The 23,254-nt window shown below is 36.3% G+C and overlaps 1 protein-coding gene across 2 annotated transcripts; it reads right to left on the minus strand.

Annotated features, from left to right (window-relative positions):
* Positions 1-12,063: 12,063 nt before the first annotated feature.
* LOC128548691 (cholinesterase 1-like) lies at positions 12,064-21,513 on the minus strand. Of its 2 annotated transcripts, none has more exons than XM_053524047.1 (3): positions 21,269-21,513; positions 14,658-16,232; positions 12,064-14,021 (listed from the first exon to the last, which is right to left on the minus strand). In XM_053524047.1, the coding sequence occupies exons 1-3, from the start codon at positions 21,322-21,324 to the stop codon at positions 13,775-13,777; spliced, it is 1,878 nt and encodes a 625-aa protein (XP_053380022.1). In that variant the 5' UTR covers positions 21,325-21,513; the 3' UTR covers positions 12,064-13,774. The 2 variants fall into 2 exon arrangements, with proteins under 2 accessions (XP_053380022.1, XP_053380023.1); XM_053524048.1 differs by having other exon boundaries at positions 21,256-21,513.
* Between the last annotated feature and the right edge of the window lie 1,741 nt (positions 21,514-23,254).

Genomic DNA, 23,254 nt, shown 5'->3' on the forward strand with positions numbered 1-23,254 from the left:
CGCAGTGTAGGGAGACTGCGTTTAAGGAACGTGGCTTTCCCTGTTGAATATTCATACTTGCTCTACTTTACCCCCAGCACCCGACCATTTTATCTACCCCTTACACCCCCCCCCCCCACCCACCCACCATTTTTCTGTATTTTGCATATACATGTAATTAAAATGTACTTGCTGTTGGATTTTTGAAGCAACCCGTCAACAGTATTTTTCCGTTACAGCTTCTTTTTGTTGTGGCTGTGTTTGGGGTGTTCTGTGCTTCCGAGAAATCTACCCTTACATTTATCATTCATTGAATAATTTTGTTGAATATAAAAACTTGACATTGTAACCAAATCTTATTTAATATTTTGTCTGTAGACATTCTACATATTATAGTCTTCCTATTTCAATCTGAACTTTATTTGTCCATATATATAGGTGTTTGTAAAAGATATTTAAGGCTTTCAAAACTAAGTCTTCAGAATGCCTTCAAATTGGAAAATAACTATCCAGAATTCATTTTTAACGAACTATTGTCAGTTAGTTGGAGGTAATAGAGAAACCACAATATTGTTGGGATATTACTACAATAATCTATATGTGGATACATGTTATTTTTAAACTAGTATTTGTAAATTATTGAAGGATTAACTGTCATTATTTCCACCCTACGTTTAGTAGGGCCTTTCCAAATAAGAAAAAATCTCTTTTTCAAAAATTACACTCATTCTTATCATTTTGATTTCCATGCAAAAAGTTTCACATCCATCACCCTACACCGGACATTTTCAGTTTGTATATCTCCACAAGTTCAGGGGGTAAATCTTCCATGTCGGTCGCATTCAAGTTCAATAAAATTTTCGAATCGTCTATTATAGAGAGAATCTTCTCAAAGGTCTTTATATGACAAAGTCAGACACGTTTGCGTGAGCTACGTTATGGCGAAAACTTTGACATTTTTAACACACTGTATATTTTGTGTGTAGACAAAAGTTGAAGTAAGAGTGTATCATATTTAAATCGCTTGTATCCATGCTGGAAAGTGTGAAAAGCTGCTCTCATGTGGCTTTCAAAGGTGTGATGAATAGGTAAATTGTTGTATAATTGCACGGGAATTACATGCTCATACAGCTACACAACTCAACCCACTTAATCCCGAACTAATGAAATATTGGTGATGTGAAACAGAGAACCAATGTAACGAAAATGATATATTCTTATTTAAAAATTATTATTTTCCCTTGTGGTTGTAAAAGTTCACGAGGGTCATTTTAGTTTATCTTAGGTATACACCAAGGGCAAGTTCACATCGGAACTAGAGAAGTGTAGGCTGTTGTGTAAAAAATACTTGCTCCCACCAGTAAAGTAACCGACCAATCAAAAATTGGGCCCTGGAAACATTGCAGCATATCCTCATTAGTTCCGTTATTACCCCAGACTTCCCCTATAACTGAACGACAGACATAAAGGATATATGTATTAACAATGCTGATGTTATGTCCATGAGATTACGATGTTTAATTTTATACTGAATGTAGATTTAGATCTATACCAAGTATATATATTTTTTTAAAGGCACTGAAGTAATTTATTCTTACATTTACATGTATTGTTTACTGTATAATGCAGAGAAGATGCTCCACGTTATTTTATTTGTGACCTGTTTGTGTTGGGAGGGAGGTGATTCTGCTGCAGATCCGTCCATTCTGACACGCCTACCAGACGCCTTGCAAGAAATGTGTCCCGGCGTTAACGTGTGTCGTGAGAACCAGACATCTGAAGCACCAGAGGTTTTGTTTGAAACTGGATACGAGTCTTGTTGCACGGGTAAGATTTTGGCACTCTTATTATTATATTATTCAAAGCAATATTTCTTCTGACTTCCTCTGGCTGCCGACTTGATTTCTAAATGCTTTCAAATAACGTATCAGTACACAAACCAAGGACACTGCGTTTGCCTGCACGTATTTTCCGTTTTATTTATAGAAAATCGCAGTTTTGTAAAATTGGTCTGACGCAATATCAAGTCTTGTTTTCTTTTATAAACAAACATAATTCTTAGCAACAATGGCATGCATAGTGTCAAAATCAGATTCTTGTAGAACTGTAACACATTTTAAATAAAATGATGAAAGGAAGAAGTCAAACTAGAACAAAAGTAATGTCAGCATGGTTTGACACGCGCCCCTACCCCGATGTGAAAATGATTGACAGAAAAATATTATAAACTCTAAAAGGGGCTGAACTAAAAATCATTTATCGGACATGAGACTTCTAATGCCAATATGCCAATATATATGCTAATGTCCATTTGACAGAAATAATGTATACATTTATAATATATAAGAAGGTCCTTTAAAATTATACACACATACTAGACAAGATCTCTCTCTCTCTTTCTTTCTCTCATTAGTGTCATATTTCATTTTTCATATTTCCAAAACTTTCCAGAATTTTCCCACCAATTTACTTCATATATTTCCGTTGGGTAGGGCCGTCACCTGATGTTGTAAGAACTTGTGGCACGACCAATTTGCTTATTTATTTGTTTTTGTATATTCGTTATATATTCTTGTAAATATTGATTGAGCAATAAAATATGTTTAAACTAAACTTTAGAGGCATATAACATAACCAAGAAAGCACAAGCAGGTACGATTCTGTTCATGAGAGGTAATGAAATGTGCAACGCCCCTCATACCCCTTTGAAGCATCGGTTTTAGTAGAATGTTATTGCACAAGACACATTGAAAGGACTCCACTGTCCAAAAGGATAAGAAAATTAAACAACACTGAGATCAAGCTTCATGTAAATTGAATGGAAAATGTAGTAGAGTTGAGTATACAATGTACATAATATATTTATAGTTGTAATATTTAGAAAAGTCCAAAAGTGGCAGAACGAAACAAAATCTGATATGAGACTACCGACAAATATGCGCATGTCTGCTTCATGCAGAAGGGGTAGACGTGTTTCTTTTGAATTTGATGGAAACGGTAGGAAATGTTGAGTGACGGACAGGCTGACAGACGGTTCAAAGACTATATACCTCCCTGGTGTACGACAACGGGGGCACTAGAAGCAAGTGCAATAAAATAAAATTATCTATTGTCCTTGTGCTTTGCTCCATACAGGACTCATGGAAGATATATTATTTACACAATGAATTCAGAATATTCGAAGACAAGCTTGCACATTATTGTAACAAAATAACCTGCAAAAGCAGGATTATATTGGGAGAAAAAACAACACCAACAACAAAAAACAACAATCCACTCTCTACATTCGTTTGATAAATTCATTTAGGTCGCCTATAATTAAGGTTTATTAGTATATCACAAAACAACAGAACTTTTTAGTAAACGAACAACATCTTGACAAACAACTTATCTGTCCAATACATGATTTACTGTTCTGTCCCATAGAATCGGATACTTAAAATATTCTAAAGGAGTTGTCCTCCTTTAAAAAAAAGAATGCCATTTGTAAAGAAATAAATGTAAACAATTGTCAAAAACGATGTTTAACATAGTTATGTTAAGTTTAAACACTGGTACATTGTTGCAAATGCATCAAAACGAAGAAATATAACAGCTTTTTAAAAAGGATGAGTTTTTAAAGGCGCTGAACTGTCCAGAAGTGTGGCCCCTTCATACAATCCCTTTCCAGAATTCAATACATATATGAGTAAATTGACAATGGTTTAGTAGAATAATATACATGTTTTATATGCTGTTTAACTTTCATGTAAAACAATGCTTTTTTACTATGATTTGGTGATATTCGAACTTTATTCTCCGAAACATGGACGTAACTCTTAAAGCAAACATTAATAAAATATACATATTTCTGGACCCTGAGTAACATGTTAAAAACCAGAATAGTCGCTAAATGTATCTTAATTGTTTGTGCATAAATAAAATCATCAGAAAATTAAGATAAAATGGAAATATGGTATAATTAATAAATTATCAATTTGAAAATTTGTGAACTTCTGACTTAATCATTCTCTTTAAATAATGTGTCCATGCAGCATATTTCCCACTTGTTTTTTCATAATTTATTTTTCATTATACAAACATTAACAAATATGATGACACAGCAAAATAATTAACATTTTAGCAGTAGAAATATTCAATGATCATCACGTCAAACAACTATTTATTTTACAAAGATGTTAGCTTATGTTTAAAGTTGTGTACGTCTTCAAGAAACTTGATAGCTTTAAAATGTCAAGACACCAAAAAATGAAGAAGATATTTATCTCATACTTTCAACATTTTCAGGATGCTCATGTTCGTCAGGTTGTGGTGAAAACGGTAACTGTTGTTTTCCGTTCAATCAACACGATGGCGCTGGTTTGGGCGCTTTACAAAATAGCCGTTCCTGCCTTTTTCCTTCGACAAAACAGCCGGGACAAAGAGAACGCGTGTATTACCAGTCGTACTACATGGTTTCATCGTTTCCTGAAAAAGACCAAATTGTTAGAACATCCGTTTCAAATATTTCTTGTGGGGATGAAAAGGTGGCTCCTTGGGGCAGTTTTTACCCTATTTACTCGGCAAAATGCAAACAAATATATGTGAATGCGGCATGTGCACCTGACAATTGTTTAACTGACGGTACACTTTGGGAGCCTATTGTAAATTGTCCCCCAGGCATAAGTATAACGTCAGTTTTAAGCAGTATTGTATTAGGACCAGATTCAAATTCATTTCCCGATACCTGCGCTGTAAGTTTCATCTATCCAGGTAATCTTGATGATTTAAAACCATTTAAATGTTATGTATCTCTAGTAAATACCTGCCCGTCAGAATTCCAGATTCCAGATGGGATAGGTCTGTCAATAGATGATATTGTAACGTGGTGTACAAGCGGGCTTCTATCGCCTTTTCGAGATACGACAATGTATGCCAACGTGTTTTGTCGAATTTGTTATTTCAAGTACTTCGAGAAGGGCCATAGTTGCAGAAAGAGTGATAACGCCGGAGGCAAATCGTTCTATACAGGCGGGTTTACTGGACTAATTGATATGAAATTTTTGAAAGATGGTCTAAAGAAAAAGCTTGGAGAGGCACCAGACATTCAAGTGGCATGCAATATTACAAATGTAAATGAATTGCTTTTATAATTATTTTAGTGACATAAGCAGTACCACAGTTATAGCATTAAAACTGATTCCTATTTTTCTCGCAGCCCGAATGTAAGTGCAAAAGACTGTTTGCCCCAATATATGTTTGTGGGAAATAACACTACATTCTTTAATTTCTCCCAGCTTGACTAACAGTTGACCAACAGATTTAAATAATGATACTGCCAGCTTTGCAAAGCAGTTTAAAGTTTAATCCCTCTCTGTTTAATGCTGCAAGGTGTTGTAAAAGGTGAATACATTGAGTGAGTAGTAGACGGGTACAATTGATGAATATAATCCAACAGAAAAAAACTGGAATAGACTCATATTAAAATGTTCTTACATAGCTGGCAACTTTAAAATGACCACTAAATTAGGTAGATAGATATGATTTCTAAAGTATAGAGGTAATATTAATACATGTTTTTTTCCTACATAATCAATACAGGCGTATTCAGTATGACATGTACTATATAATTTTCGCAAAAATGTATTCAATATTACTGACGAATCCGATTTGACCGCTATCAAACCGCAGTTTTACCTTTTACCTATTTCTTAGAGCGGACGCAATGGTCCAATGGCAACACTGTCTGACTAAGAAACAAGGGGTCGTGTGTTTGAGACCCCGCTCCTCTAATTAAAACTTACTGATATTGGGATAAGAGTTTTGTGTATGGGTGCTTTACACCTGGCACGTTAAAGAACTATAGAAGCGTCTTCTGTATCTTGCTGCAAAACCCTCCTGAACACATCACTGACAGTCTTCTGGAAGAGTCGCCCATACTGGGTACCGGTGGCGACTATAAATAAGCTTACATACAAACATACCTATTTCAGATTCCCAGTTGCATTTAACAAACATATTTTTCAAAGTTTCAGTTTTTATCTATTTGATTTATAATTCCAATCTATTTGATTTATTGTTCCCGTCATTTAAAACTGTGCAAGAAAGAGCTTATTGGCTCTCCCGCCATGATTATATGCAGCAGCACTACGAAGTAAAGTAACAATAAAAAGTTGGTCTCTGCCAGGAGTATCAGCAATAATCCTCCTGATCCTTACAGGATTAGAAACAGCATTACTGTTGTCCCTGTCAGGAGTATCGGCAATACTACTGCTGATTCTTACACGATTAGAAATAGGAGTATCGGCAATACTACTGCTGATTCTTACACGATTAGAAATAGCATTACTGTTGACTCTGCCAGGAGTATCGGAAATGCTACTGCCGATCCTTACAGGATTAGAAACCGCATTACTGTTGTCTCTACCAAGAGTATCGGCAATACTACTGCTAATTCTTACAGGATTAGAAACCGATTTACTGTTGTCTCCGTCAAGAGTATCAGCAATACTACTGCTGATTTTTACAGGATTAGAAACCGCATTACTGTTGTCTCTGTCAAGAGTATCAGCAGTAATACTGCTGGTTCTTACAGGATTAGACATAGCATTACTGTTGCCTCTGCCAGGAGTATCGGCAATAATACTGCTCATTCTTACAGGATTAGAAACCGCATTACTGTTGTCCCTGCCAGGAGCATCGGCAATAATACTGCTGGTTCTTACAGGACTAAAACCCGCATTACTGTTGTTCCTGCCAGGAGCGTCGGCAATAATACTGCTGGTTCTTACAGGACTAGAAACCGCATTACTGTTGCCTCTGCCAGGAGTATCGGCAATACTACTGCTGATTCTTACAGGCCTAGAAACCGCATTACTGTTGCCTCTGCCAGGAGTATCGGAAATAATACTGCTGATTCTTACAGGGTTAGAAACCGCAATTCTGTTGCCTCTGCCAGGAGTATCGGCAATACTACTGCTGATTCTTACAGGATTAGAAACTGCATTACTGTTGCCTCTGCCAGGAGTATCGGCAATACTACTGCTGATTCTTACAGTATACGAAACTGCATTACTGTTGCCTCTGCCAGGAGTATCGGCAATACTACTGCTGATTCTTACAGGATTAGAAACCGCATTACTGTTGTCCCTGCCAGGAGCATCGTCAATAACACTGTTGATTCTTACAGGATTAGAAACCGCATTACTATTGTCTCTGACAAGAGTCTCAGCAAAAATACCGCTTATTCTTACAGGATTAGAAACTGCATAACTGTTTTCTCTGCAGAGAGCACCGACAATAACACTGCTGATTCCTACAGGACTAGACACTGCATTACTGTTGTCTCTGCCGAGAGCATAGGCAATAATACTGCTGATTCTTACTGGATTAGGAACCGCATTACTGTTGTCTCTGCAAAGAGTATCGGCAATAACACTGCTGATTCTTACAGGATTAGAAACCGTATTACTTTTGTCTCTTCAAGGAGTATCAGCAATAATCCTCCTGATCCTTACAGGATTAGAAAAAACATTACTGTTGTCCCTGTCAGGAGTATCGGCAATTATATAACTGATTCTAACTGCGGGTTCTTACCGGATTAAAAACCGCATTACTGTTGTCTCTGCAAAGAGCATCGGCAATAAAAAAAAACACTGCTGATTCTTACAGGATTAGAAACGCATTTCTGTTGTCTCTGCAAAGAGTATCGGCAATAATACTGCTGATTCTTATTTGATTAGGAACCGTATTACTTTTGTCTCTGCCAAGAGTATCGCCAATAATAACACTGATTCTTACAGGATTGGAAACCACATGACCGTTGTATCTGCCAAGAGTAATGCCAATAATACTGCTGATTCTTACAGGATTAGAAACCGTATTACTTTTGTCTCTTCCAGGAGTATCAGCAATAATCCTCCTGATCCTTACAGGATTAGAAACAGCATTACTGTTGTCCCTGTCAGGATTATCGGCAATACTACTGCTGATTCTTACACGATTAGAAACCACATTACTGTTTTCTCTGCCGAGAGCATCCACAATATCACTTTTGATTCCTACAGGATTAGAAATCGCATTACGGTTGTCTCTGCCGATAGCATAGGCAATAACACTGCTGATTCATACATGATTAGAAACTGCATTACTGTTGTCTCTGCCAAGATTATCGGCAATAATACTGCTGATTTTTACAGGATTAAAAACTGCATTACCGTTGTCTCTGCTAAGAGTATCGGCAATACTACTGTTGATTCTTACAGGATTAGAAAACAAAGACAAATATAAAACAGGGAATGCCACGCACCACAAACGCAGCCTCCCCAAAACGAAACCTACAGCACGCAGACGTGCACACCACCCGCACATACACACATACACGCGCACACACAAGGCCAATACACCACAAACACACACACATACACGCGCATACACAAAGCCAACACATTAGCACAAAACGAACAAACAAAGGAACACAGTGGGGCACCGCCTTGGAACGGTCAGTGGCAAAAACACCACTGGGGAGCTAAAACCGGTTTATGGTGCGCACCCAACGTCACTCTTACTCCCCCCCCCCCCCCCCCCCCCAACTCATTTTCCAAAGACACGGGACAGTGTAAATAAAAGTAATCCCCTCCAGAGACCGCATTACTGTTGTCTCTGCAAAGAGTATCGGCAATACTACCGCTGATTTTGCTGGATTAGAAACATCATTACTGTTGTTTCTGTCAGGAGTATTGGCAATAATAGTGCTGATTTTTTTAGGATGAGAAACCGCATTACTGTTGTCTCTGCAAAGAGTATCAGCAATAATACTGCTTATTCTTCCAGGATTAGACATAGCATTACTGTCGCCTCTGTCTGATTCATACAGGGTTAGAAACCGCAATTCTGTTGTCTCTGCCTAAAGTATCGGCAATAATACGGCTGATTCTTACAGGATTAGAAACTGCATTACTGTTGTCTCTGCCAGGAGTACCTGCAATAATATTGCTGATTATTACAGGATTAGAAACAGCATTACTGTTGTCTCTGCCAAGAGTATCGGCAATAACACGGCTGATTCTTACAGGATTAGAAACAGCATTACTGTTGTCTCTGCAAAGAGTATCGGAAATAGTACCGCGGATTGTTACAGTATTAGAAACCGCATTACTGTTGTCACTGCCAAGAGCATCAGCAATAACACTGCCGATTCTTACAGGATTAAAAACAACATAACTGTTGTCTCTGCAAAAAGTATCGGCAATACTATTATTGATTTTTACAGTATTAGAAACAGCATTACTGTTGTCTCTTAATTTGATTGGGATATAACTTTATGTAATAGCCATTTTTATTTCCTAAATCATTTTCTATCAGAATATATTAAAATTAAACAATCTAATAAAATGTAGTTTAAATGAAATTTTTAATACTGTATTTTCCGTTATACTACTGAACTTCCAGGGATGAGAACTTGATATGCAAGGAGTGCATGTATAAGCAGTTATACTGCAGACCTTTTCAGGATAAGTAACTCCATAGCAATACTCCCTGTGGGGAATCACATATCAAAATAACCTGTAAACGAAAGTAAATTTATGAATAAAATTGGATAATACTGAAGCATGTTTTGCTGTAAATCTGAAATACAGCCTTTTTATTGCCTCTAATGGCAACATTGATGTATGCAATCTTTACCTTGTTCTTAACGTGTGAGTTTCATAAATGCGCTGTAAGAAATTTGAAATATATTGCTAAAATATCGATGCGGGTAGATTCTTTTTCAAACATCTTTTTCATCGACGCATAGTTTTACATAGAAACTTTACGAATATATTATAGCAAATTAATTGAATACAATGTAATATTTGGGTTAGTTTTAAGCGGAGTGTACAAATACAACTACTAAATGATATCCACTTATCTTATTCAGAAAAACATATGCCGACCAGTCTTTTGCGCATCAGGACAGCTACGAGACAGAACCGGTAAATGCACATACGTAAGCAAGATTTGGTATGATCGAACGTACACTGTATATGTCAACCTTACTTCGGAGGAGGCATTTAATGTTTCTGAACTTTTTAAGATAACACCTGGATATTATACACACGATATACCTGTTGCTCTGAAATCACCATGGCCTGCAGACTGGACAATCGCACAGATATATCATGAAGTAATAAATGGAAGTGAAATGTCTACCGCATTATTAGTGATAATTTGGAAAGAAATATCAAGGATAGAACCGAGAAATATTGTGCAAAACATAAAAAATATGGTCACGCGAGAATGGTTATTAGAACGTAACAATACCACAACCGTTCTAAAGGCAAACTTTATGTCATTTAATGATATAACAGCACAGCCGGTTTTTGGCAATCGTACCATAATTTTCCGAAAGCCAAAGTACCGAAAAGTTCACATTGACTTGAAAATATTGACATTGTCAGAAACACATTTGGTCACAAGACTTTATTTATGTGACCAAGTCGAACTGAATCAGTCTGATTTTATTCTGAGCAATGACAAGACAGCACTTTTTAATTCTTTAACACAGCGTGTCATGTTTGACGGCCAGTTTATACTAGTATCGAGTAACACATACGTAGGCGTTCGCGCGAGAATTTGCATCGAAGACTCCCGGATGTACAAAATTGACGCATTGCAGAATAAAGGAGCATTTCGTGAGGTCTATGATCTTCGGTTTGTTGTAGCTGCAGTGCTCTGTGCACTTTTGAACATTCGATTCAAATATTTGTGTTGTTTTTGAAACTGCATAGGTTGAAGAACCTTTAAGTACAAATGGTACCTTGTGTTAACGGAAGTCATTCTCGTTTTAATACTGCCTTTGTTTATAATGTGGATGCCACATTTTTGTTATGAACATCAAATATGTCTATGCCTTTATAAATCTTTTTTTCTGTATAAGTGTTTTCTCATATAATTATCCAAGACTTGAATATTAATAAACATAGTTGAAAATGTTATTGAACTCATCGATTTTCTTATTATGCCACAAATATAGACAGCATTTATACAATTTTTCGCTTAACTATTCATGCTGTAAAAAGTCTGGTTTCTATGTGAAAATTATTCATTCTTTGTGTTTCATCTTTTGTATAATTTTAGGGTTCCTGTATTTCTTTGTGACCACATTTATTGTTATTAAATCAATGATTCGGCAGATTTTACCATGTCTCGCCTTGATCAAGATTTCGAGATTAATTTATTAGGCATAAACATTATACAATGTCCATCGCCACAAACTAAAATCAGATATTAAATAGAAAATAACTTTGATATTATTTTCAATGACGTATTTCTATTGTTCTTGTCATCATGCACATTTTTTTTTTGTATTTTCTTTTTCATAATGTTTTTCAGCCGGTATATATTATTAAATTTAAATATTGACAGATTGGTTGGTCGCAGTCTTATTGCAATTTTATTACAATTTTATTACACCTTTGAGTTAGAAACTTTTGAAATCGGTAGTGTCAATCACGTCTTTATCATAATCTGAGTGAGGCAAACACCATCTGAAGTGTTGTTTTGAAGTCTAGTATTTAAATATCACGGTTTTTTCTTTTTGTGTGTAAAACATGTATAAAATACAGGAAAAATATTTAAACAAGCTACGTTTCTAAGTGATGGTTTTAACTGTGTGTTAGAACATTATGATTAACTGAAAATACCTCGCTTTATTTTATTTAAACTGTGTGTTACTCTTGAAAGAAACGTTGTGATTAATTTGTACTTAAGTACTCCTATTTAATTTATTTCAACTGTGTGGAAACTTTTGAAGACATACAACCTTGCGTTAGCTTTCCACTTGTGGCATTTTAGCGAGGTAAAACATGTTTTGTTAACTACAACGTTATAATTGTTAAAAGATTTTAAAAAATGACAGTGTGACCATATCGTAACATTTTACAATAGGCGATTCATATTGGAACATTTACATTATGTTGATTCATACAAAAAGCTGTAAAACTACATTCCTTTAAAATTACATCCTTTATGGCATTAACTTAAAAAAGTACAGTTTTTTTCTGGGTTGACAGGTAGATTTGTCATGCTGAATAGCTAGGGGAGAAGTTGGTGTACAAGGGAATGTGCATTACAAGACTCCTGCTTTTTGCCACCACGCCAAATGTGGTAATATTTTAGAAATTAGCTCCGAGTTTTCCCTATCAGCTATGTATAAGTAAGTAAGTAAGTAAAGACTTTATTTAATGAGGCTACACATTTGGTTTCCCAATCTTCCATGTGGGTCTCAGAATATATACATAATATACAGATGATAAAACATTCAACAATACAATGATACACAAGATTTACATAAATTACGAAAACAAAAACCAAAGAACAACTACATAGTACAATTACATATATAGAAAAACATACGAATATTTTATATATTACTACTATCATACAAACTGAAAATATGCTACAACATACTTTGGTACACTGATTTAGGATACTGAGGAGAAATGCCATTTGACATAAGATGTTTGAAATGTCCTTAGTGTCTCACACTTGCGGATATTTGCAGGTAGAACATTCCATATTTTTTGGACCTGAGTAAGACAGAGATTTCCGAAAGAATTCCATTTTTGGTTTTGGAGCAACTAGTTCTGAATTAACAACAGATCTTAGGTTTCGGTTGTGTCTTAGATTTGCACTTTGAAATTTTTCTTTCATGTAAGTTGTATGGACTACAGGGTCTTGTAAATGGTAGATATTGTGTATGGATTTTAGATAGTGAAAATTTGGTAATATGATATTATTGACAAACAATGTCTGCCAAGTCATAATTACGAAAAAGGTCATACCAGTGAAAATGATCTTAACTTTATATTTATATTTCACAATACTTACAAAAATAGCAAAATCATTTCATCATAAATGTGCAATTACTATTTTCGGCATATTCCCAAAAGGGATAACATCAAATTATTGTGTTGCATCTATACATAATTACTAATAGTTTTCGGGTCTCTGTGTTTATGTGACTTCTGCTGAATCAAAGGAAGACGTTCTCCGCCTGGCTTTCGGAAAGCCCAAAACTGGCATCTGCTACATAAAGAGAGCTTGAATTCAGCATGATCAAGTACGTTTAAACGTTTCCACGTATAGCCGTTGCACCTGACGGACTCACCTACCTATGATGTAAATAATACTCATTTTAACCGTCATTTACTCGAGTGCACTGTCATATAACATTTTCATTATTGAAAACAGGGTCCTTCGCTTCTAATTACGGTACGACAATTTTGACACTAGATGCGGTTATATATCAATTTAATGACATTTTTAGCCGCATCATGAGAAAACCAACATAGTGCACTGGCGAGCAGCATGGATCCAGACCAGCCTGGGCATCCGCGCAGTCTGGTCAGGATCCATGCTGTTTGCTAACGGTTTCTCTAAATGCAATAATCTTTGAAAGCGCACGGCATCACCAGGATCCTGACCAGACTGCGCAGATGCTCGGGCTGGTCTTGATCCATGCTGGTCGCAAATGCATTATGTTGGTTTTCTCATATGACAATTTTGACACTAGCTGCGGTTATAAATCAATTAAATGACATCATTTTTCATTACGAATAATTTTGACATGACAAGTGTTATAATCGAAATAACGAATAACGTTATTATGTGTACAATTTTCAGTATGTGAGTAAAGAAATGTATACATTCTCACCGGCTACTTTTGTAACTTTGAACTGTCGTCATAGTTACACACAATCTTACCACTGTCACTGTAGCCAATCTTATATTGTGTTGTGCATTGTTCTGTGTTGATGTCGTTTTAATGAGGGAATTAGGGAGAACAGTTTTGGTCCTTAGGGCACGTTCCTTGATTTTGACGTTCATCATATTTAGATTCTTCACATCTTGCCGATTTAATCATTTGTGGCAACAGATTTGCCCAGAAATTTGCTCTTCGCGTGTTCCAGCGTTGTTTCACATTTGATGATGTCATGTCACGTGATATCTGCAGATAATGTTGATGTTTCAGGGTGTATGGAATCCAGTCAAGCCCGAGGTCTTCAGGCGAATTCGGATTTCTGAAAAGAGAACAAAGGTGATGGTATTATACTTGGACTGAAAATAAATACATTCATTCATTACAACATAGAGCATTGTGTCTTGCATATACAAGAGCCCGTCAAAATGCCGTTTAGGAAAAGAAGATTATGAGAAATGTTTTCCGATGTATTGAAATGCAATTAAGTTTCTTGTAAAATGCATTCATTTTCACAATAATAATAATAATGATAACAATGATAATAATAATGATAATAATAATAACAACTTTATTTAAAGAGGTTAACATATTTGGCTACAGCCGGTCTAACATATGGTCCTCGAACATAATAATGTAAAAATTCATCCTAAGTATGTAACATAGACAGTGAAGTAAAAGACAATATTTGAAATAACGTATATTGGACAAATTAATCCTTAGTGGCATAAACAGTATGCAGTACTATGAAAGCTGTATAAAATCTAGAAAATATCAGAAGATAAAATTATGTAAAAGTGGTTAAAGAATAATGACTGTTAATTACATACTTTTCATCGTACTTTGCATAATTAACACATCATTAGATTATTATTGACGACGCCATTCGTTATAATTCTGAGAGACCATGTTTTCTAGATATGTTTAAATTAAATGTCTATAAATATATACACCCTACCCAGTTTTTGCAAAATTTGTCCATAACGTCATGATATCTGCAGAAAGACGTTCTTCCCATCTCCGCGGTGACGCATGAAACATCTCTTCTAGCTCTTCAGGGTTCTTAAACCCAAACGTAAAAGGAAGATCTTGCCCATGTCCAAGCTTCTTAAACCAAGAAGCTGGCCTGAAAGAACTCTTATGTTCAGGTTCAAAATCAAACATATACATGTAAGTACGTTGATTGGTGGACACATTTGAATGCGTATCCAGGGTCTTGTACAAGTCTCTGGTAAACGATACATCGCCCCACATTGACACAAATTCGTCTTTAACCCTGTCACCATCATCTGGATTTTCCCAGTTTGTATATTCCTGTATCACACCATCTATAGCAATTCGAGGTATGTTTTCTCTGATGCAGACTTTTATCATCAAGGGAACTAAAATTTCTTCAAAGAATGTTCTGTTCGGAGAAAATTCCTCGGCATTAATCACTCCTGTAAATGGACTTAAACCTAAGCTACCCTCTCCCGAATTAACGCCTGACATTATATCCAAGCTTGAAAAGAAGTCTGCGATTTCGCTCGGGATATCTGTGTTTTTGTCAAAAATGTGTTTAGGATCGGTAGAAACAAATCTGCCATCAACTGTTGGTAAGAAAGGAAATGGACACGATATCAATCCATATGTTGCATTGGTAACGAACTCTACTAACTGATCAGTGGATACCTCTCGCAGACAAGAAACTAATGCTTCCGAGTCTTCTGTTTCACATTCAGCGAGAGCTCCGAGATGTTTTGCATTTTCAGAATACTTTTCATTATTTCCCCAAAAATTACCAACACTTCCGCTTTGACCTATAACTCTCTGAAAAAGTCCTTTATTTCCAGGATATAAGGCTTGATGCATCACACTGGCCGATCCGGCTGACTCCCCAAATAGCGTTACCTTTTCCGTATCTCCCCCAAACGCGGCGATGTTATCATGTACCCATTTTATAGCCATATGCTGGTCCCATAAGCCATAATTTCCCGGTGCATTTTTGTCCCCAGTCGCAAGAAACCCCCAAACAGACAATCTATAATTGAGTGTTACCACTATTACATTTCCATGAGTAGCCAAGTGGTCTCCTATGTACATGTCAGCGAAGCCAAAAGTAAAACCACCTCCATAAATCCAAACCATAACTGGCAACAACTCATCTTCTGGTTTTCTTTCAGGTGCGTAGATATTTAGATACAGGCAATCCTCATCATATGTTAATCTTTTGCTATCGAATAGTCCTAGCATTTGAAGACATACGTTATTGTGTTTAAAGGCGTCTAAAGGTTCTTCAAGTGGAGACTTCGGAACTGGATTTTGGAATCGCAATTTTCCTATTGGTGGTTCAGCGTAAGGTATACCAAGAAATTTGTGAATTCTGAAAGATTTACCAAGAAATGTTACGTCTTCCACTAATCCATTGATAATCCCAATGTTTGTGTCCACGGAGACTGTTTCAAATTGTTCTGACATCCCTATAACAATGGAGAGTACCGGGAGAAGACATAATGTTTTAACATCCATTGCACACTGCTTTTTGCTTGCTGATCTGTAAAATAAAGCCCTGTACTTATCAACAATTCATATGTACTGGCATCAGTTATAGCACTGAATAAAACTATTGATTTGTCGTGTCTTCGTGTCTTCGCACAAAGCATGATTAAAGGACTTGACACGACGTTTAATACCTGCTAATAGACTATTTCGCGTGCTCGCCCATACAGTTTAGTTATTTCATCTTAAATGTTTTTCGCTCCTACATGATGTTGTTTTTCCCTTTGAAGTATCCTTTGTTCAGTAGAATTCAGTCCCATGCCTCTTTATATTCTCACCTTTATAAGACTAATTGCCATACAGTCGCCATCTTGCAGTATGGCAAAATTGAAAGTTTAGCAGCACATTGGCATTCAAGTTAAGGTTTAGGAGTATATCATCGAGACGCAGAAATATTTTATAAACGAACAACATGTGTACCAACATTATATCCTGACCATTACATGTTCTGTCGTACTGTCCCGTACGAGGGATACTTGAAATCTTCTAAACAAGAGCTGTCACTATTGGTGAAAAATGCCCCTGATGCGTGCCCAAGAATGCTGCAGTTGTCTGCACAAAATAGGCCCGAATAGTTAAGGTATGAATTATTTTGTGACCTTGACCTTGACCTGAGAGACCGGGGTCATAAGCGTGACACACCTTCTCAATATGGATAACATTTGTGTCAAATTATTTTCAAATCCCTTGACAAATGGCAGAGTTAATGTCTAGACAAGAAAAAAGACCATGTTAACATTTGACTCCTAAGTGTGACCTTGACCTTAGGGCTAGGGACCTGGGTCTTGCGCATGACACACATGTATTATCCATTATAGGGAACATTTATGCCAAGTAATTTTAAAATCCCTTCAGTGATGGCAGAGTTATGGATCGGACAAGAAACAGATCAAGTTAACCTTTAACCTCTATGTGGGACCTAGACCTAGGGATCTGGCTCTTGCACATGACACGTTGTCTCATTACGAGAAACATTTATGCCAAGTAATCTCAAAATCCCTTGACGAATGGCAGAGTTATGAACAGGAAACCTGTTAACCTTTGACTTCTAAGTGTGACCTTGACCTTAGAGCTAGGGGTCTGGGTCTTGCGCATGGCATATTGTCTTATTATGGTAAACATTTATGACAAGTTATTTTAAAATCCCTTCATGGATGGCAGAGCTATGGACCGAATACGAAACAGACCCTGTTAACCTTTGACATCTGAGTGTGACCTTGACCTTGGAGTTAGGGTCTGGGTCTTATGCAAGACATGTCGTCTCATTATGGTGAACATTTGTGCTACATTATTTTAAAATCACTTTATGGATAGCAGAGTTAAAGCCTGGACAAGAATTTAAACGGACGCATACACGGACGTAGCCTACACATGGACGCACGTACGCGCGGATGGACGGACAGTGCGATTTTAATATGCCCCAACTTCAGGGGCAAAGAAAGTTGTTCCCCTTTAAACATAATTGTCATTTGTAAAGAAATAAAAACAAATACAACATTGCTGAACACTACATTCCGCTTAGTTAACGCCTAGCATTACGTAATCAAACAATACCAAATCATAGAAAAAAAGAGCTGTTCATGAAAAATGATCAGCATGTAAAACATGTATATTATTCTACGAAACAAATGTCAATATTCTCATTCGCCCTATTCTTTTCCATTGAAAATTATGACGTTCATTTCGTATGAACAGCAAAAGGAAAGGCGCGAAATTTACATCATCGCTGCTTAGTGATAACCGACCGCTGTTTTGACGATGTCCGCGTACAGTCAGGGAGAACGTTCCTTAGATGACGTCGCAGTTGTTCCGTGTGGTGAACAAATTGGCCGGGAAGCTGATTTTAATGTTAAATGCCACAAAATATGTGCAATTTATAATATTAACTTGTTTACAAATGGGAAGGAAATTATAACGAAAATACATGTATAAGAAATGAAACTATTTTTTTCGGTATGAACGATCCTATTTTGTCGTTCATTTCGCATGAAATTCGAAAATAATCATTTCATTTCTTTAGTATACTGATGTAAACATTGAATTCCAGAAAAAGACTGCATATAGGAGCCACACTTCCGGACAATTAAACGCCTTTAAAAACTCACCATTTTCAAACAACTGTTAAATATGCACGTTTTACAAATGGCATTCAAAGTCAATAGGGGTCGTGTACTCAATAAGTACTATCAGCATGTGAAGTTTGAAGGTCCTGGGTGCAGTGGTTCGCGAGTAAAGTGCCTTCATGCAAAAAGTTAACGTTGCCTTCATGCAAAAAGTTAACGTTGTGACGAACGGACGGACAGTTGAAAACTAATTTGTCTCCCTTCGGGGGCATAAAAACATTATAAGGTAGGTAGGTATGTTGTTTTTTTTTGTTTGTTTGTGTTTGGTTTAACGCCGTTTCTCAACAGTAGTTCAGTCATGTAACGGCGGGCAGTTAACCTAACCAGTGTTCCTGGATTCTGTACCAGTACACACCTTTTCTCCACAAGTAACTGCCAACTTCCCCACATGAATCAGAGGTGGAAGACGAATGATTTCAGACACAATGTCATTTATCAAATCGTCACGGAGAACATACGCCCCGCCCGAGGATCGAACTCACGACCCCGCGATCCGTAGACCAAGGCTCTATCTACGTATCTAAGGTAGGTAGGTAGGTAGGCAGGGAAAAAGTATGGTGCACTATCAAATGCTAGACATGGACTTTTTCATGTATCAAAGAATTTAGATAATCACTACAATATTAAAATGATAAATCTATCTATAATCAAAACATGACTAGAAAATGAAAAAAAAAAAAAAAAAAAAAAAAAAAAGATAGAAGGAAAGGCTTAGTCCAACAAGTACTTCTTTACACAGGACTTAAAACTAAATACTAAATATGTTGTGGAAGCTTATTCCATAATGAACACCCAAGGTAAGTGAATGACGTTTTACAAAAACCCATTACTTTGGGTACACAGGAAACGACTACTGTCAGTGAAAGTACGAGATAGATCATCATTGGATGATGCGGATATTACTATAAACCTATAGTATTATAATTGTGAACCGAAGCAGCAGAGTTAAACTGTTCTATCATACAAGATGGGGCAGTATTAGAAGATACCTTAAGTTATAGTCAACTCTACAGGCCACAGGTAACCAATCCCGGCTAGAAAACTGCTCCTGGAATCAAGATAAATAGCAAATCTTAACTTTATTCTGCCTGACCTGCAATTTGTTCCTGAATTCTTGCGTAACAGAATAAAACCAAACAGATGATGCGTAGTCAAAATGACACTGTATAAGGGTCATAACCAATAACTTCTTGGAATGCTGGGTAAGAAAAATTACGTATTCCATAAAGAAACTTCAATCTTGCATTGGCCTTCTTAATTACAGACATAACCATAGACTCAAATGACAAACTCTGGTCAAGGTTTGCACCTAGATATTTAACCGTGTCCTTAGACTCAATAGGATGACCTTTACAAGTGACAACAAGATAAGGCAAAGACTTGACCTTGTGTTTGGAACCGAAAAGTATAGACTTTTGAAAATGAATCAAAACGAATCTAAGTAACAGTTCTTTGAAAATGGTGAGTTTTTTAAAGGCGCTAAACTGTCCGGAAGTGCGACTCCATTATGCAGGCATTTTTTCGGAACTAAATAGATATATCTATTTACTGACAACTGCTTTGTAGAGTAATATAAAGGTTCTATACATTTTAAATAACTCTTTCTTTCTATGATTTGGCATTGTTTAAATCTTTTTTCCTGAAATGTAAGGCTAAGAAGTCTGTATTTCAAATCGCGTTTTGGATACGACTTTTGGCCGCACTGTGTTATAAAAAAAGTCGAATATAAAAGTGTTGTAGCTGGTCTGCAATCTTAGATTGAAACCCTCGTTTAAGGTACTCCATGACGTTCGGATCATCATTTTCTACAAAGTAGAATTTGATTAAACACTTATTTTTCAAAACTCCAGAATATACGTAAATAAAGAAGGTAGGGTCGTGTGCTTGATTTATTTTGACTAGACTTATTTGCACAATTTGTACCTCACACTTTTCGTAATGAATATATCTGTGTGCTAATTTTTATTTTTAGATATTTCCTCATGACTATAAAGAGATCTGCTCATTACACGCTAATTTATGTGGACTCATTTTATGTGTCAAATGTTTTAAAATGATATTTTTTCTTTAGTAAGATTAAAAACTTTGCCATTTAAATAAATTTACTCACGGGCTGCCATTAATATATAAAACAATTTTCGTTTCTGTATACTGAGTCCAGATTTTATTGAACTGTATCCGGATAAATCACGTTACGCTATTACTCCCGGTTATCAAACGTGCAATAGTACCTTAATTTCAGAACGAATTTTGATATGCAGGGGCGGACACAGGATTTGGTGTTAGAGGGGGCGTAAACTCTTTGTAGTGTATGGCAAGTAGGGGGGTGGGGGGGGGGGGGTGATGTCCGGGGGCATGTTCCCACGGAAAATTTTGAAAACAAAGGATCCATCTGGTGCATTGTGGGTGTTCTGACGTACTTCATTTTGTATTGACAAGTGACTGGTTTTGTGACAAAATTAACACAAATAACATGCATGCAAACTATAGTCACATTTTATCAATTGCACAAGTATTTCGGAATTTCTAAGCCGATTTCTGAGGATTATTTTGGGGAGGGTTTACCTAGGACTATTTAACATAAAATTGTAAAGAACTTTATAGGAGCTCGTGCAAACTTTGTCCGATATTTTTTACCCAGAACAAAAGATAAATTATCTATGCGAGCGTAGCGAGCGAGAAAAATGTATATTTTGAACTTATTTTACCCAGACCTAAGACAAATTACCTAAGCTCCGGCGATTTTAGAGGGGGCGCGCGCCGGGTGCGCCCCCCTCCAAAATCCGCTAGTGATATGGTTCTCTACAATCTCATACTTTCGTGCAAATAATGGTTAACAGTCTTATAGATTGATTAAAGATTTTAATAAGTTGTTATAAAATAATATAAATATACCTGATTGCATTACCTCAGTATGCAAACCACGGCCACAAGCTTTAAGTCCAACTTTGCACAGATACGCATAAACTGGTTAAAATGATAAGATTCGAATGTATAATGGATGATTTGCCTTCACACAGATTCAAATAACCTTCACGCTAAGTTAATACTGTGAACAGGCTGTACTAAATATAACCCTTTATTCATAATCTATACGGTTTACCCGCGAATGAAATTATTCACGTATCCATCACCTGCTCCAGTTCCCGGATAGTTACTTTACCGCGTTTTCTTCTTGCAATTCAAGATTTTCTCATGTTTCCAATGCACTATGTAAGTGATCGTTTACGTATAGGATAGACAACTCGTGCCGTTGTCTACGGGATATATACAACGAGCAAAGCGAGTTGTATATATCCCGTAGACAACGGCACGAGTTGTCTATCCGACTTAGACCACGTGATATAAAAACTGCAATTATTGAAAACTGTCCCACGCGTTCTATAGAAATTAGGATTAACGTGTTTTTATAACAGTGATATTATCATTGTACCGTTAGCGCTTATTTGTCAGTAGGGCATATGAAAGAATGCAGGATATTTTGTATAAATTCAGTTTTACTCAAATACCGGATTTACTAAAATTTGACGTTCATTAACACTTTGTGTCAGTTGCAATCGAAAATGCTAAACAGTTAAATATGGATTTCTCAAAAATACTCAAAACTGAACTGCTGAACAATTACTTTTTGTGAGGAGTTTGCATGTTGGCAAAACACGATGACAGATACGTTGATTCAAGAAGATAGCCAGGTTCCGAAACTGCAAAAAAGGCTGACAGCAAATCGGAGGTAAACATGTTGGATAAAAAAATTACTGTTGTTTGAAGTAATCTGGTATTTTAAGTAAGGACTAGTGCTTACTGGTAATATACATAAACACATACAAATTATCAGATTCTATTAGAAATCCTTTTTCAACAATCGGTATAAAGTGACAAAATAATTATGGTTATATTCATTTTTTATTCTTATAAAAACAGGAACCAGTGTCGGTGTTTATTTATTTATTAATTTTGTTTATCATGATATTGTTAGTGCGTAGATGCTCGTAGTACTATGAAAACTTTTTACTATATCGTGCCTTTCTTGTAAGAATGATGTAGTTGTTCTACTATCTCACAGGGCCCAGTTCGAAACTTTAACGGGCTATTAGTTTAGTTTAGTTTAGTTTATACTAATTTGTTTTAGCTCGATTGTGATGAAATCTTTAAGCTTATTGTAACCACTCTCGAGTCCATTTCCTGCGAAAACCAGTACTGGTGTCATATTAAAAGTCATGGTCGTGGCCCCAATGATGCTCGAACCCACGACCCCTGCATTAAGCTGTTAAACTAATATACTTATAAAGTTAATCGACCGTTAGCTCAATCGCCTGTTTAAGTTTCAAACAACTGGATCCAGTTGTTTGCAAATGTAAGGATCGTGCTGACATGTCTATTTTATAACAAGTGAACATAAAAAGTTACAACTGTTGGAAACGTTTCAGTGAATGTGTAAATTACGTATTTACCCAGTTGGTTCTACACTACAAATATGGAGTTTCTTGTAATTCAATTTGATTTTTATATGCATAGTATTTCCAGTATTGTATTTCAGTCATGTGAACCCTTTTATTGATATCCAATTACAAGGGCTCATTTTTAAGATATTAATATTTAGACGTTGTCAACTGAATTTACCTCCAAGTCAATCTTATCTTTTTTATCTCATTGATAACTGGTAAGAATATTGCAAGGTCATTTAACTCCGGCGTTAGCCTGTATTGTTAGATGGTAAACTGACACGAAATTCACGCGTTTTTTGCCCAAGTTTCCCCCGATATATACATACAACGCTACCGTTGTATATGAAATATAGACGGGTACAAGTCTGCTTTGCGATTGCAGTCAGAGGAATCTTGGCAAGAAACTGCTCAGCTCTGAGCAGTAACACCTCAGCAGGAATACAGTTATA

The sequence above is a fragment of the Mercenaria mercenaria genome, chromosome 15 (genome assembly GCF_021730395.1).
Source record: "Mercenaria mercenaria strain notata chromosome 15, MADL_Memer_1, whole genome shotgun sequence".
In the NCBI taxonomy this organism is placed as follows: Eukaryota; Metazoa; Mollusca; class Bivalvia; order Venerida; family Veneridae; genus Mercenaria; species Mercenaria mercenaria.